The 14,199-nt window shown below is 37.9% G+C and overlaps 1 protein-coding gene across 1 annotated transcript in view; it reads left to right on the forward strand.

Annotated features, from left to right (window-relative positions):
* The window catches only part of SYTL5 (synaptotagmin like 5), a 126,668-nt gene extending 119,063 nt beyond the window's left edge, over positions 1-7,605 (forward strand). Inside the window, exons 15-16 of the mRNA XM_044669218.1 lie at positions 5,166-5,374; positions 7,463-7,605. Coding sequence (XP_044525153.1) covers positions 5,166-5,374; positions 7,463-7,605 — 352 coding nt within the window. The remainder of the gene's footprint in view (positions 1-5,165; positions 5,375-7,462) is intronic.
* Positions 7,606-14,199: the final 6,594 nt, after the last annotated feature.

Below are 14,199 nucleotides of genomic sequence, written 5' to 3' on the forward strand. Positions count from 1 at the left end.
GAGGAAGGAAGGAAGGAAGGAAGGAAGGAAGGAAAGAAGGAAGGAAGGAAGGAAGGAAGGAAGGAAGGAAAGAAGGAAGGAAGGAACCTATTATTTACTAGAAACTACTCTTCAGCACTTTTCAAATATGATCTCATTTGACCTTCACAACAACCCTAGGAGGTAGGTGCTACTAGTATCCCCATTTTATAGCTGAAGAAACTGAGGCAGACAGAGGTTAAATGGCTTGCCAAGAATCACACAACAAATAAGTACTTGAGACCAAATTTGAGTTTAGATCTTTCTGATTCCATGCCCAGCACATTCCATAGCACACTATTTGCTTTACCACCTACCTGCCTCTTTGAAATATTTATAATTAAGTGAATAGTGAAATGAACATTAGTCTTTGTGTCAACTCTCAGATCTGGCAATTAGATGGAAAAGTCATTTAATCTCTATGAACAGGGCAGCTGGGTAACTCAATGGATTGAGAGTCAGGCCTAGAGACAGGAGGTCCTAGGTTCAAATCTGGCCTCAGACACTTCCCAGCTGTGTGACCCTGGGCAAGTCACTTGACCCCCATTGCCCACCCTTACCAATCTTCCACCTATGAGACAATACACCGAAGTTAAGGGTTTAAAAAAATAATCTCTATGAACCTCAGTTTCCTCATCTGTAAAATGAAGATATTTGCATTATATCTCAAAGAACTGCTATAAGCAAAGCACTTTGAGAACTTCAGACACTACATAAATATGTTACAATCATCTAATCATAGTATTTCACAGGATGATGAAGTAAATAAAGTGCTGACCTCAAAACCAAGAAGACTTGAGTTCAAGTCACTTAACTTCTCAATGCTCCACAGCACCTCTCCTAGATTATAAAATATATTATATTTTTATTATAAAGTTGACCTGCATTAGTAGAGAGTTTCCCTATGTGGGAAGTACCCAATATCAATGAATTCCCAGGTCTTGTCCTTATCCCTTAATGGAATCAAGAGATACTTTAGTGGATAGAGAGCTAGTCAGGAAAATCTGTATTCCAGTCCTATTTCCCATTCATATTAGCCTGATGGCCCTGGAAAAGTCATTTCCTCTGAGTTACTCCTAGCAACTCTTCTACCCATCCAAAAATAAGCATTTATTAAGCATCTACTCTTATGTACCAAGAATTGTGCTAAACTCTATGGATTTAAATTTTTAAAAAATTAACAATCCCCTTGAGGTTCTTAGGAAGCTTACTCCTTACCCTAAATAGGATAGACAACTACTACATATATAAGTATTTAGAAAATAAAAATAGATTTGTTAGAGAAGGAGGGAAGTAGCATTTGGAGTGATTGGGAAAGACTTCATATAGTCAATGACTTAAGCAATGACTTGAAAGAAGAAAGATTCTGTGAGACAGAGGTAGAAGGAATGCATTCTGGACATAGGGGATGGCCATTGCAAAGACAAGATGGAAGGCCATGTGTAAAGAATAGAGGCAAGACTAGTGTGGCTGGATCACCAAGTATGGGAAGGGGAAGAAGTACAGTGAGTCTGGAAAGATAGACTGGGGCGGGGTTGTCAAGGGCTTTGAAAACTAAGGAGTGGTTTAGTGGATTGAGAGCCACGTCTAGAGACCGGAAGTCCTAGGTTCAAATTTGGCCTCAGGGCTGCATGGCCCTGGGCAAGTCACTTAATCCCCATTGTCCAGCCCTTACTGCTCTTTTGCCTTGAAACCAATACACAGTATTGATTCTAACATGAAAAGTAAGGGTTAAAAATAAAAGCTAAACAGAATAGTTTATATAGGTATCCCTTCCATATTTTTATTTTCCTCATCATGGGTTCTATATATTGCAGGTTGGCATAGGCAATTAAATGGAAGTTTGGGGGGAGTTTTGCAAAAGCTGCAGATGATCACAAAGGCCAGCACACAACACAGAAGAAATTTAGAAACTCAGAAATGCAATCATAAGACTAAGAAATATAGCAAGGAGGGAAAACAAGCAGAAGTACATGTTTATAACTTCTGCCTAATAAAGGACTAGCCTTTAGTGCCAGCTACTATACTTTGATTTGATTTTGTTTTGCAACAAGAAGTATTTATTCTGTTGGCAACATATTTCAATAGTGATCCTTTCCAGAAAGCTCAGGGTTGGCAGAATGTTCCTATGGGATTACACTTCATTACTGAGAGGAAGAGGAAGAGAAAATTTCTAAGTGTAATGGATTTTCATTACACTCAATTATCATTTGGTTCTGACAACATGCAGTACGTATGCTCAGAGTGTGTGATGTACAATAGGGCTTTCCTTCTTCATTGTTTTATTCTGGGAAATAATACTGGGAAGACATAGGATGCAAAATCTATCTGTACTGTCCATGAGCTTTCCTTGACAAAGATACTGAAGCTATTTGCCATTTCCTTCTCCAGTGGATTAAGACAAACAAAGGTTAAACATCTTGTGTGGTGTCACACAGATAATAAGTGTCTGAGACCAGATTTGAACTCAAATCTTCCTGACTCTAGACCCAGCACTCCATCTCCTAAGCCACTTAGCAGCCTCCTAGGCAAACAGGTTTATTTTAAAGATAGAGGCTTTGGATCATAGAGACTAGAGTCAAGGGTCCAAAGTCATATAAGAGGCCTGCAAAACTTGAGTGCAGACAGAACCAGATAAAATATAATTGGGAAATTTTAACAAAATAAGTAAAAACACAGTACAACATAGATAATGCTAATTTGTAATTTTCTTGAGCGGCTAGAGGATAGAAGACTGGGCCTAGAAATCAAGACCCAAATTCAAATACAGCCTCAGATGTTAGCTGTATAACTCTGGACAAGTCACTTGACCCTGTTTGTCTCATGTTCTTCATCTGTAAAATGAGCTGGAGAAGGAAATGACAAACCATTCCAGTATCTTTGCCAAGAAAACCCCAAGTGGGGTCACAAAGAGTCAGACATGACTGAAACAATTGAACAACAATAATAACAAAAGTCAATATGTGGAGTTCAGAGATCCATTTCAATTTGAGTTTAACACCATTAGAGAAGGTTATGAGGTGGGAACAGGCCAGCCATGTAACTGAGTAATAGTAGAGAGAAGTTTATTAACTAAACTGACTATAATTATTGTTGCTTTGGAAGAGACTTAGTGTATTTTTCCAGAGGAGAGGACTGACAAGTCACTATTCCAGGAAGCTCCTGAGATGAAGGAGGCTTCTTCAGCCCTCTTTTCCCCATAAAAGCCCTCTCAGATGCTTTCACTTGATCTCAATGGTGGAGTTAATTATGGCAAGAACTTTCTTCATTCTCTGAGGCTAGTCAAGTGTCATGGATCTACAAGAAAAGCCAAGTGATTCCAAGGATACTTAATAGTTTGATTTCTTAAATGGGGCTACACTACTCACTACATGACTGTTGAAGAATCAGTTTCAGGGAATATCATAGCAATAACAATAATAAAATAAGAACTACAACCTATTAATTAAACAATGTGAAGCTTTATGCTTTAGCGACTTCAGTCTGCACCAAGACTTTTAGGACATTCTGTATTTACATAGCACTTGAAGGCTTAAAAGATATTTTCCTCACAACCCTCTGAATCATATATTGCAAGCATTTCTATCATCAGTTTACATCAGAAGAAGTCAACCCATTTCAACAAGCTTCTTATGTCATCCAAGTGAGCAAGGAACCATCTGTGCTAGTGTGTAGATAAAAACAAACAAACAAACAGCCACATTCTCAGACATCAAATTCTAATGAGAAACTCAGAAGTCATTAAGTCAGGATATGTTATTCTAAACCCCAGTCTCTTGAGTCTAGTCTGGGTTGAAGTCATTAAAGGAAAGAGAAACTCTCTAATCTCCTCAGTTTACAACCTTATGCAGGGTATCTCAGAAGTTATTGCTGTTCAGTGGTGTCCAAATCTTCATGACCCATTTTGGCATTTTCTGGCAACAATCCTAGAGTGGTTTGTCATGTTCTTCTCCAGTTCATTTTATAGATGATGAAACTAAGGCCAATGAGGTTAAATGACTTGACCAGGGTCAAACAGCTAGTAAGTATCTCAGGTCAGATCCGAGCTCAGAAGATGAGTCTTCCTGACTCCATCCCTGGCACTATATCCACTGTAACATTTATCTGATCCAACCAAATCATATCTAAACATTGTTGAGTGAATGTAATCAACAAGTCTTCTACTCTCAGGAGATATACTATCTATAGAGGTGGCATTAAAGAAGAGACATTACTATCTACTTTGCTAACAATCAAGGAATTTTTCCATCTAATTTGCACCTGAAACCTTCCATAGGTGTTGTCTTCCCCACTAGAATGTGAATTCTTCAAGAGCAGGGACAGTTACTTTTTTTTTTGTAATATCAATACTTAGCATAGTGCTCTGTATGAAGTAAGAGCTTAAGAAACATTTCATTCATTCATTGGGCATGTCTATGCCTTCATAGTGAGGTGGTCTCTCTTTAACTTCAGTAGGCTAATTAGGAAACTCCTCTGATCAATTGTTTATAAATATAAGAGGTACAGTCTCATAGGTAAGTAAAGTTAATTTGAGTCACCCCACCCATCCAGTGAAGCCCGAACTGTGTTCTCTGACAGAGGGAGAGAGGGGAAATGTTTCCCATTGGGACAGTATAGAAAAGACCTAGACATCTCCAGCACATCAATTTTATTATTATTTTTTACATTTGTGTTACATGAATAATAATTTTTCTTGCTTTGAAAAGAGAAGTCAAGTTTTCTGTAACCAATTAGACTGATTTTAAAAGAATTTTGAACTTTAAATAAAAAGAAAAAAGAGAGAGAGCATTAACTTTTTTGTGTGTGTGGAACTTACTGGAGACCCAGAAAACAAAATCTGGTAAAACCTAACATACTTTAAGTTTAATCCCCAATGTTCCCATTCTTGATGGAAGGAATGGATGGGAACAAGACTGAAAAGGGTAAAAGAAGGCATTTACTACCTTTCCATCCTCAAGAAAGAAGCTATACTGCAAATTAAAAGCCAAACTAAACCAGGCATTTTGGGACCAAAGCTTAGGTCAGTGTTAGGAGCATGGAAGAACAAAATTTTTTTTTAAAAATTAGCATGAGAATATCAAATGACAAAAGATATGTGGAATCCTCTCTCCTCTGGTTGATGTTGTGATTTGTGTTTTCTCCTCCAGGTATCTACTTCCTGATACCACCAAAGCCACCAAGCACAAAACCCCTGTTATCAAGAAGAATGTTAACCCCCAATGGAATCATACTTTCTTGTTCAATGGCCTGGATCCTCAGGATATAAAGAATGTTTGCCTAGAGCTTACAGTCTGGGACAAAGAGGCTCTCTCTAGTAATATATTTCTTGGAGGTGTTCGATTAAACTCTGGGAGTGGTAAGTGACTAGTTCTTTATTTTGACTCCATGAGTTGGTATAGGATGGTAGAATGGTTGCCAGTGCTACAGTTTTCAGGATTTTGAGAAAGCTCCCTCCAAATTCCCTAAATGAAAATCTATTTATCTTTGCCAACTTAGTTTCATTAGAGGGAAAGTGTAGGGATAAGAGGGCTTCCTGGAGAGTTTGAGTGGGACCAAGCACTGAAAACTGGTCCAGGATAATTCTACCCATGTTTGTGCTGAGCTAAAAGAAGATGCTGAATCCAGCAGAACTGAAGTAACCACGGGAAGACAGCCTTGAGAATAAGACAATTTGCTTCTAGCTGAGCTATATATGCTATTGTAATGATTGAAATCTCAAGATTAGTATTTCTTAATTTTAAAATTAGCTTATTAATCAGCCACTCAAGAAATTCTGTACTAGCCAGTGGACTGCTTCCACAGTCTGAATGGACACCAAAGAGTGCCCAGCCAGGCATGATTGCATGGCCTGCAGAGATCAAGGCCAAATGTGAACAGCTGAGAAGGAGAGCTCTGCCAGGCTACCACAAAAGAGACCAGGAAATTCCCGGAGACAGCAATATATATCCCTTATGATGTCATCACTCAGTCTCTCCCCTAGACATCCCAAGACATTTCTGATTGGTAACTAAGGTGGGCTCAGAGATCTCCTTTTTATTACTTCATCACAGGAAGAGGTGGGTCTTAAGGACACTAGCAAGTCCTCTTGGTGGCTGGATTCCAAACTGCATCAAGAGCTTGCTGATTTCATCACATAATCTCTCTCAAGTGGGTCAAGGGGCTGCTCAGCCCTGCCTGAAATCTTATTATCCTCAACATAGATCTCAACAAAAGGGAGTAACCAACCTAGTTTCATAGCCTGAGGGAGAGAAACTGTTTCAGTTTTAAAATCAAACTATTCTTGGGAGGGCGAAAAGGGAAATTATTCCATAAAAATATCACAATCCAATATTAATTTTCTGCACTATCAACCAGAGAGAGAAAGTGAAGAAGAAAGGGCATGAACTGTCAAGTAAACCTCTTAGAAATCTTAAAGAGATAGTGATGAGGAATAGGAGTGAGAGACGGGGAGCAGGAGGAATCAGGAAAATGTTGCTAGATATTTTTCCCTTGTCTCTATGTGTGTTTTTTGAGCTGTATGTCAGTATTTAAGAATGCTAGATTCAGTCACCATGGATTTAGACTAAGCATTGAAGGCCATCTCTGCATCTTACTAATTACTTATGCCTAGTTAGCACTACCTTTCAGGAGCAAATTTAATCAGAGGTCTTGAATTTGAATTCCATGGCTGACACTATCTGTGTGACTTTCAATAAGTCACTTAACCTCTCACTGGGCCATTCTCCTCATTTATAAATTGAGGATGTTGAACTAGATAATTTCTTAAAGTTGTCTCTCATTCCAAAACTTTGATTCTTTGAGAGAGATGGCTAATAATTGTCTATTTGGCATATCATCATGTTATTGCTGAATTTGAATACAGATCATATCCAATAAAGTCAAGAAAAAGAACCAGAATGAAGACTCTCCAGGTAGTGAATAGAAGCTTCACCTTCTTCCATTTCTCTAGCCTATTATCCTTTTTTTTTTTTAAAGCCTTAACTTCCATCTTGGATTACTACTGTATAATACCAAGGCAGAAGAGAAGTAAGGACTAGACAATGAGGGTTAGGTGACTTGATCAGGGTCACATAGCTAGGAAGTATGTGAGGCTTGATTTAAACCCAGGATCTCCCATCTGTAGGCCTGGGACTCAAACCACTGAGCCACCCTGCTACCCCCAGCCTATTATCCTTTTAAGAGACATGACCTAGAGCACAAATGGTAAATCCTTCAGAATGAGCAACTACACTATACTGGAGAATCAGTATACCAGTGCATTGGAAGAAGACTTTCTATCCCCCTTTAGGGGGATATATCAAGTTTTATCGAGTAAAGTAGCAGAGGGAGTAAAAGTGGCAAGGAGAAATGAGAAGAGCATTGTATGCTAGCAATAAGATCTTTAGACTGACTGATGAGTTACCCATTGGCACACTGTAGAAATTGACCCTCTTCCATTTTTCAGGTGTAAGTCATGGAAAGGAGGTAGACTGGATGGATTCTCAAGGTGAAGAACAGCACCTCTGGCAGAAGATGGCAAACAGTCCTGGGGATGCAGTCGAAGGGGTATTGATGCTGAGATCTAGTATGGGAAAACGGAGACCCTAAGAGGAGATTGGTTCTGCCTCAGGACTAGTCTCTAGCTGCCAGCCTGGCATCTCTGGTCTCATAGTCTCCTGCAAAATAGCATGTCTGATTCCAGCAATTCACTTGCACTGGCATTTTGCACTTATGAATATTGGGAGAGATTGGGAAAGACTTCCATGTCCTGAATATCTGGATGTTTTTGTTATATGACTTACACAGCTGTATATCTAAATGTCTCTATGCCAGCATCCTTTTTGTTTGCTCTTCAGACAAATGCCCTCTTTTCCTTTTGTACTGCTGAAAAGCAATCCATCCTTGGATTTCACACTGGGAGGAGATCCAAGGGAAATGGCATAAGGTCATAAGAAACTAGGGTATTAGCTATCAGGTCCCCAAACCTTTCTTGATAAGGATCCAATCTCGATTTACTCCACATTTTAGGATTATCTATTGGTGGAGAGGCAAAGACTACTGAATTTAAGAGGCATGATTATTTAAGGAAGAAGCTGTTGACCACCATGTCCCCATGAGGTGAAAAAAGTGCTAGCAGTCCTTAAAAGGTTTAAGCTGATAGTCTGACTGATATTGTTGTGATGAACCTGTTGGTGACCCCTGGCATAAATATGTTTGTCATCTACATCGACTATAAAGGAGCCTAAAATGACGCTCCATCACAAAAAAGGCCTTTGCCCTTTTGTTTATATTTACTTTCTGCAGTGACTTCCTTACTAAACAGAAAGAATCTTCAGTACTCTCCTGCCCCATTAGGGGACAGTACAAGCACCATTATTTACCATATTCCCTTCTATTTCCTGTATTCTAGAACTTTTTAATATTACCCCTAAAAACTGATACTATGAGGCCATCATTGATTGATCAGACATTAGCCATGGGAGAATTATGGAGTTTTAGAGTAGAAAGGAACCTCCACCTGGCCAGCTAGTCCAAACCACTCATTTTACAGATGAGATATGCAAAAGCATGACACACAAAGAGTCAGTGGCTGAGGAAGGACCAGAATCTACGGTTCCTGGGGAAAAGGACAGTCCAGAGTGCCCACGATGTACCAGCCACTGTCCTAAGCACTCCACAAATATTATTTCATTTGATCTTTACAACAATATTAGGAGGTAGATGCTCCCTTTTTACAGTTGAGGAAACTGAGGCAAAGAGAGGTTAAGTGGCTCACCCAGAGGAACACAGTAAGTACCTGAAGCTGAAATAGGATTTAGGTCTTTCTGACTCCAGGCCGAACACTCTATCAACTATGCCACCTATGCATTTCATGAAGCAATGTAGAGTTTTTATGCCCTAAGGCAACAGGATTGTTCAAAAATAGAGATATAAAATTTTTGGAAGGAATGGTAATTGCAAAATATAAGGATCTATTTTACATAATGGGAAATACATTAACAAAGATCAACCTTGAGGATGGAAATGAAAAATCTGCATAGAGAACAGCTAATCAAAGTTTTTGTTTATTCTGTTGTTAGCGCTAGGAATCTAAGCCATTGTGCTAATTATTTTTGCTAAGATTAGAGGATGAGAGGGAGTGTATAAAAACACATAGGTGCCTAAACTTGAAGTCAAGAAGGCTTGAGTTCAAGTCCTGATTCTGACATCCAACAGCTATCACAACATGACCATAGCAAGTCAATGAAAGAGTGCCCCAGGACATTTTCCAAAACCATAAATTATAAAGATGTTATTAATCTGCACAGATGAAGGGAATGTTTATACCAGGAGTTCCCTACTCTGGTAAACTTACACCTGGACCAAAAAAAAGAGACTCACAAATTGTCTTAATACATATGGGAAAACTATGTTTGTATATGTGTGTATGTATGTATGACTTCACGAGAAAAAGAAGTCTTTTCCCAGAAACAACTTCAGCAAAAGCAATGCTTGTCCAACAGAAAAAGAACTGGCTTAAGTGTCAAGATACCAGAGTTTTAGTGCCACCTCTGCCCAACTGCAAGACAGTCAAGGCACACAACTCTGTTCCCTCAGTTTGCTTTCCTATGGAATGGGGAGGATAATACATACCCTTTTCTTTGTTGAACTATGATAGCTATGAATGTGCTTCAAAAAACAGAGGACACTCTGTGAAGATAAGGTAGTATTATTAGTAGGTGAGTGGTTCAGTAAAGGCTAGAATGATTGTCAGCCTCACTCCAAAAAGTTATTTTACCTTTGCGTTACTGATGCAACTTTGAGAACGTTTTTAAGAAAGTAACTGATAATATTTAAGATAATAAGGTCCTGAACAGCATCCTTCTAGGACATCACATTTGCTTCTGGAAGTCAGAAGCCAACCTGCCCAACCTAAATTTGTTTATTAGGTTTTCTACTTAGCTCATATCCCTATCTTTTTGTTAAAACAAAACAAAAATAAAAACATAGCAAATGAAATATATCCATTACTTTTCAAATAAGGAAAAATGATCAAGATGAACTTCTTTCAGGAATGATTAAAGTTAGATAGTTTTTACTGGAATTTTTAGAATGTAATGGAGTCTGTTGGTTGGTATACAGCTCAAATTATGTAAAAAGGAATCATCTTATTCTCCAGGGATAGAAGGAGGTAGCTAGGTGGCTCAGTGAATAGAGCACCTCTTTTTACCTTGATCCACTGGAGAAGGAAATGGCAAACTACTCCAGTATCTAGTACATAATGCCAAGAAAACCAGATAGAGAATGTAGTCAGTAAAGCTGAAGAAAATTCTGTCTCCACTGTGCAAAAGTCATGTGAGATCTCATTTTTTTTCTTACACAGATACACAAAGAATAGCAAATAATGATCCTTGAGATAAGCCAAAGTCTCAGGCTAGCCTCCTAAACCCTATTGAATTCATTAAGAATTTTGAAGGCACAGTAATTAGTTTTAGGTCTGCATTCAGGAAGACTCATCTTCCTGAGTTCAAATCAGACCTCAGACCCAAGTTATGTGATTCTGGGCAGGTCATTTAATCCTGTTTACCTCAGTTTCCTCATCTGAAAAATGAGCTGGAGAAGGAAAGGACAAACCACTCCAGTATCTTTGCCAAGAAAACCCCAAAGCGGGTCAGGAAAATTTGACTACAGCTGAAACGACTGAATAACAACCCAGGCTTTCTGGAAGGTGTATCCTCAGAGGTCATATAGTTAAAACCTCTAATTTAACAGATGAGGAAACTGAAATAGCTTGTCCATGATGATACCCTTCATTAGAAACAGGTGGGGGAAGGGGAGGATTTGAACCTAAGTCCTCTCATTCCCCAGCCAGTATTTAGTCCACTGTGTTAACAGGCTGCCCCTTCTGTAGGTTGCTACAAGATCAGATATGATGGCCAGCATTTTCATAGGCAGAGTCTAAAAAAATCTTCTTAATACAATGCATAAGACACCTATGAGTAGAATTATAGCAGAAATATCCTGAGGCTTGTTTGAAATAGTGTGCTCATTTTTTGCACCCTTTTCATATTGAATCAATCAGTCGGTGAGCAAGCATTTGTGAATCAGACAGATCCACTGAAGAACAGTCAGGCTTAAAGAGGATGCTGTCAGGTGGGAAAAGATATTTTTAATGGCTTTTCTGATAACTTAGAAGAAGCACCTTATTAAACTTGTAAACCTCCCTTTACGGCAGGCAACGTTTCCTTATTTATGCTATTTCTGTATTCAAATCATCCCTTTGAATTTCATGTTCTTGTAAACATTAAAAACAAAGACATTTTTTGTGAAAATCAAATTTGATCTCTTCAACCTCTTTTTCCATTAAAAAAATGTATGTGAAATATGTGACCCGCCAGCCCTTAAAGGTTGTTTGAAACCTTGTCTTGCTCATTAACAGTAATGTCTGCATCTGGCCAAAACATCTTTGTCGAGGCCTGATAGGTATAATGTTAGATTTAGTGGTGAAGGGAAAAAAAAAAAAAACAGAGGAAAAATACAAGAGGTTCCCATTTTAAATTGTAACACGGTCCTGGAAACTCTTATCTTAAAACACACCACAGATACTTTTGAAAACGGCAAGAAAATAGAAGTACATTTTATCAAGCAGCACCAAGGAAAGAGAGAAATGAAAATGAATCATTGATAAGTGGAGGCTACGCGTATCGCTATTATAGGCTACATGTATAAACTGTGATGGAAAGGGAGGCAAAACATGACAGGACCCTGACTTTCAAGCAGGTTAAACTCTGTGGGTATGAAATAATCATAATTTAGCACTTGTTAAACTACAAATTTTCATCTTAGTCATCACTGAAATTTATTATTATGGTTTGGTAATGGTAATGATTCCCATGACAGAATGTGTTGCACCTGAGGAGAGGGCAAAAATGTGGCAGGAGCACCTGGAAAGAACCTGCTTAGATGAAACTTCCTCTTCTGAATTTTAGACTTACTGTGAAACCTGAAGTAAATCAAGATCCCTTTCTGTGCCTCAGTCCTCTGTCTTTACTTGATGGACCTTTTCCTCCCCAAGAACTTGAAAGTTGTTCTGTGTTCTGAAGAGGAATGGTGGTTAGAGGAGTGATTTCTATCAGTAAAGCTACAAACAGCTGTAAAGTGATTGAACTACCTAGAAACCTCTAAACACAAAACAATTGAAAAACTAGCCATAAATCTCTCACTATTACATGTTGCTGTAAGTCAGCCTTTTGACCGGTTCCTAATTTCCTCTCTTTCTAGGCATGTTTGTAGCATTTTTATGGCTACAGTCTCACAAATAGCTATTAAAATGCTACATATATACATACATACATAGAGAGGAAATTTTTTAAAAAAAGTTAAAATGTCTCTTAAAACAAGGAAAATAATAAAGAAAGAAAAATTCCAATTAGATGGATAAATATTGTGCAAATAAAATAAGGATTCCAGATGGAAAGTAAAATTTATTATTATCAACAATGACTAATAAAAAACCTATTTGTTATTTAAAGATGCGTTAATATAAGTAACAAACACACTAAAATAAAGAAAAATAAAATTGAAAATAAAATTCAATAGATTAGATATATCAGTGGAGAATATAAATGACAAGACAGATTAACTCAGAAATAATTTTTTTTTTTTGCTAAAGGAAAGACTGGTAGAAGCAATGAAGGATACAATTTTAAAAAACTCCCCAATTAAAAGATGCTTGCAAGCTTTGTAAGTGAGGTGATAGGTCTAGATCAGTGATTCCCAAAGAGGGCGCTACTGCCCCCTGGTGGGTGCTACAGCGATCCAGGAGAGCAGTGATGGCCACACTTTTTTTGTATTACATTCTATTCTGAGTTCAATAGTTTCATAATTTCCAGGGAGCGCTAAGTAATATTTTTTCTGGAAAGGAGGGCAGTAGGCCAAAAAAGTTTGGGAACCACTGGTCTAGATGATAAGTTTAAAGGGAAAATATCAAGGTTAATAGACTCATAATAAAAATGTAAAGAGAGAATCTGACATAATTCACAGGAAACTATCAGGGCCAAAACTTAGACAACTCACCATTGAAAAGCTATCAAACTCTGTAACTCCAACAACAAAAATAATTTTTACAAATAGTGAAAAAGAAAAATCACATGACAAAGAACACCAATTTGAATTACATGTGGTTTTTCATCAAAGATAAGAAATGACAGAATATTTTTTAATCAAAGAAAATTGAATTTCATTTCAAAACATCTATCTAGCAAAATTGAAAATGCTTTTAAGAGAAAATATCGTCATTTAAGAGCCAGTAAAAATATCAGTAATTTTCTCAGGAACTCAAGGAATTTGCAGAGGAGTGAACAAATCCTTTTTTATTATATTTTATTTTATTATAGTTTATTTTTCATTTTTATTTTTATTTTGAATATTTTTCCATATTTACCTGTTTCAAGTTCTTTCCCTCTCCCCAAATCCCTCTAACCCCCCTTAGCCAATGCACAATTCCATTGGGTTTTACATGTATCATTGATTAAGCCCTAATTGCATATTATTGATAGTTGGGCTAGAGTTATTGTTTAATGTATTCATCCCCAATAATATCCCCATCAGCCCATGTGTTCAAGCAGTTGTTTTTCCTCTGTGTTTCTCCTCCCACAGTTCTTCTTCTGAATGTGGCTAGTTTTCTTTCTCATAAGTCCCTCAGCCTTGCTCTGGATTCTTGCATTGCTGCTAGTAGAGAAGTCCATTATGTTCAATTGTACCACAATGTATCAGCCTCTGTGTATAATGTTCTCCCGGTTATGCTCCTTTCACTCTGCATCAATTCCTGGAGGTCATTCCAGTTCACATGGAATTCCTCCAGTTCTTTATTCCTTTGAGCACAATAGTATTCCATCACCAACAGACACCTCAATTTGTTCAGCCATTCCCCAATCAAAGGACATTCTCTCATTTTCCAATTTTTTGCCACCAACCGCAGCTATAAATATTTTTGTACAAGTCTTTTTCCTTATTATCTCTTTGGGGTATAAACCAAGCAGTGATCAAAAGGCAGATAGCCCTTTGGACATAGTTCCAAATTGCCATCCAGAATGGTTGGATCAATTCACAACTCCACCAGCAATACATTAATGTCCCAATTTTGCTATATCTCCTCCAACATTCATTACTCTCCCCTGCTGTCATTCTAGCCAATCTGCTAGGTGTGAGATGATGCTTCAG

The sequence above is a fragment of the Gracilinanus agilis genome, chromosome 3 (genome assembly GCF_016433145.1).
Source record: "Gracilinanus agilis isolate LMUSP501 chromosome 3, AgileGrace, whole genome shotgun sequence".
NCBI classification, from domain to species: domain Eukaryota; kingdom Metazoa; phylum Chordata; class Mammalia; order Didelphimorphia; family Didelphidae; genus Gracilinanus; species Gracilinanus agilis.